Below are 2,159 nucleotides of genomic sequence, written 5' to 3' on the forward strand. Positions count from 1 at the left end.
GCGGAGCCGGTGGAGCGATGTGCGCGAGAGCTCGGCCGTGTGGCTCAGCACGACGTACGTCGCAAAGCCCGCCGTGAGCTGATCCCAGAGCTTGGGGAGCGGGTTCGCCGTCGCTGGCTGCAGAAGCGCTGCGCCCGAGACGCAGCACGTGAGCGTGCTCAGCTTGGTCGGAAGCGCCCACTGCGCTGGTGGCATCTTGATGGCTGCCGCCACCGTCATGCAATCCACATACCCTGCGACGCCTCAGCACAGTCGTATGTGTGTCATGATGGCACGGTACCGATGACGGTGAGAAGGATGCGGGGACGGAGGTCCCACGACGACTGCGCCGCGATCGCCGCGAGCGCAGTGGCAACCGACGCATGCACTTGTTGCACGGCAGTCCGCTCGAGGGATTGCTGGTCGCCCAGCCGCACGTCCACAACCACGGGATGCCACCTACGCGCTCCGTTCTTATTGCTGCCATATTGTGAAATCCAAGGACGTTGTACGCGTTCGTGGCGCCCGAGATGTCGGCTAGCGCCATGGACAGCGCTTGCACATCGCTACCGGGGACGCCAAGGAAGACCGAGATGGGAATCAGTAGCTTGGATGTCGTCTTGGGCTTGGCCCAGCTCGAGACTTGCGCGACCGCTTTCGAGATGTACCAGTGCGGAAAGAGACGCTGCTTTGTCGCCGCATCGGGATCGAGCCCGAGGACGCGCTGAATACCCGGCGTAAAGTGCGTTGGCACGTCCTTCTCGCCCCGGCTGTTGTCTACACGACATAAGACAACTTGTGCATTGCAGTAATATGTTGCGTCGTACCGTGGGGACGGTGGAAGGGGATGTCGAGACGCATAAGTGATGCTTTCCACGTCTCCAAGAGGCGCATCACATCCGCTTGCATGCGCGAGTTGGCGACGAGCGGCAGCGCGATGCTGGACCCGAGCAGCGTGAGTGGGAAGCTCGCGCGCACAGGGTTCGCCTCGCGGTCCCGAAACTCGACGAGGAGGAGGAGGAGCGCGTCGTCCGGCGTCGAGAGCACTTGGAGTGACGCGACGTCGTTGGCAAACGAGATCACGATCGGGTTGCAATTGGCGCTCTGAAAGACAAGCCCCTAGTCGCGGCATGGAGTCACATTGACGCGCGTCACATCGTACGCTCGTATATGTCTTGAGCACGCCGTGGAGGAGCGGCAAGTGCGGGCACTGCACAAGCAAGAGCGCCTTGGGAATGGCATCGCCGAGTTCCTTCCCAAGTCGAAGCGTGTCGACGAGCTAATAGACAGATTCTCCACAAAAAGGAGGTGGACGGTGTGCACCCACCATGTGCTCGGACGCCAACGCGTCATCGAGGTGGCTCGCGAAATCGGCTTCCTTGCCCGCTTGCGTCCACGTCTTGATGTACTCAAAGCCGCGCGTCACGACCAGATGCGTCCTCGTCGGCTTCTGCAAGAGGAGTGTGTCGCCGACCACGAGCGACCCGAGCGGCTGCATCGCGGCGCACTGACTCGGCACGTGCGAAAGCGACGTCGCCAAATACCACTGGCTCCACTCTACGCAGCCTCGTCAACCCGTCGTCAGACATGGGTCGTACTTCCGACAGTCGTCTCGGTGACCGGCTCGCCACACGCATCCAAGCACTCGAGCGTGACATGAAAATGCGTCTCGAGGTACGCGGCTGGCAACACATACGTTGCTTCCAACGGCGCCACGAGACGGCGCAGCGCATTGAGTGCGGCCGCTTGCACGCTGCTGCTTCTGTCCGCCGCCTCTACCGCAGCCATTGGCCACCAAGTCCGAAGTGGACACTGCACGTACGCGTCTTGGCCTCGGCAACAAACGCATCGATCGCTTCCGCGTGCGCCTACGCTCTCCGTGAGGCGGATAAATTGGACGACGCCGCCACCTGCAGCACGGCTTCGTAGAGCGCAAGGACTAAGCGCACGTCCTTGCCATTGTCGAGCGCGTCGTCGTACCGATCCAGCTTCTCGAAAACCGGGTGTACGAGCGCGTCCTTGTCCACGATGCGCGCTGCGACGCGGCCCGTGCCGAGCATGTACGTCCGGGCCACGCGCAGGCCCGAGAGCGGCTCTTCGGCCGTCCACAACAGGTGCGTGGCACTGAACCCCTCGACGCCCTACGCACATATGACGTAGGCGCGTCATTGTTTTGATGG

At 62.4% G+C, this 2,159-nt stretch overlaps 1 protein-coding gene across 1 annotated transcript; it reads right to left on the reverse strand.

The window, feature by feature from the left end:
• Positions 1–579: 579 nt before the first annotated feature.
• SPRG_18574 (hypothetical protein) lies at positions 580–2,120 on the reverse strand (the record flags this gene model as incomplete). The annotated part of the gene is made up of 7 exons (XM_012358013.1): positions 580–749; positions 807–1,098; positions 1,142–1,258; positions 1,307–1,536; positions 1,578–1,754; positions 1,802–1,847; positions 1,890–2,120. Coding segments are annotated over 7 exons (1,263 nt in total), but the record flags the coding sequence as incomplete, so codon positions are not given.
• Positions 2,121–2,159: the final 39 nt, after the last annotated feature.

Source organism: Saprolegnia parasitica (genome assembly GCF_000151545.1).
Source record: "Saprolegnia parasitica CBS 223.65 unplaced genomic scaffold supercont2.1302, whole genome shotgun sequence".
In the NCBI taxonomy this organism is placed as follows: Eukaryota; Oomycota; class Saprolegniomycetes; order Saprolegniales; family Saprolegniaceae; genus Saprolegnia; species Saprolegnia parasitica.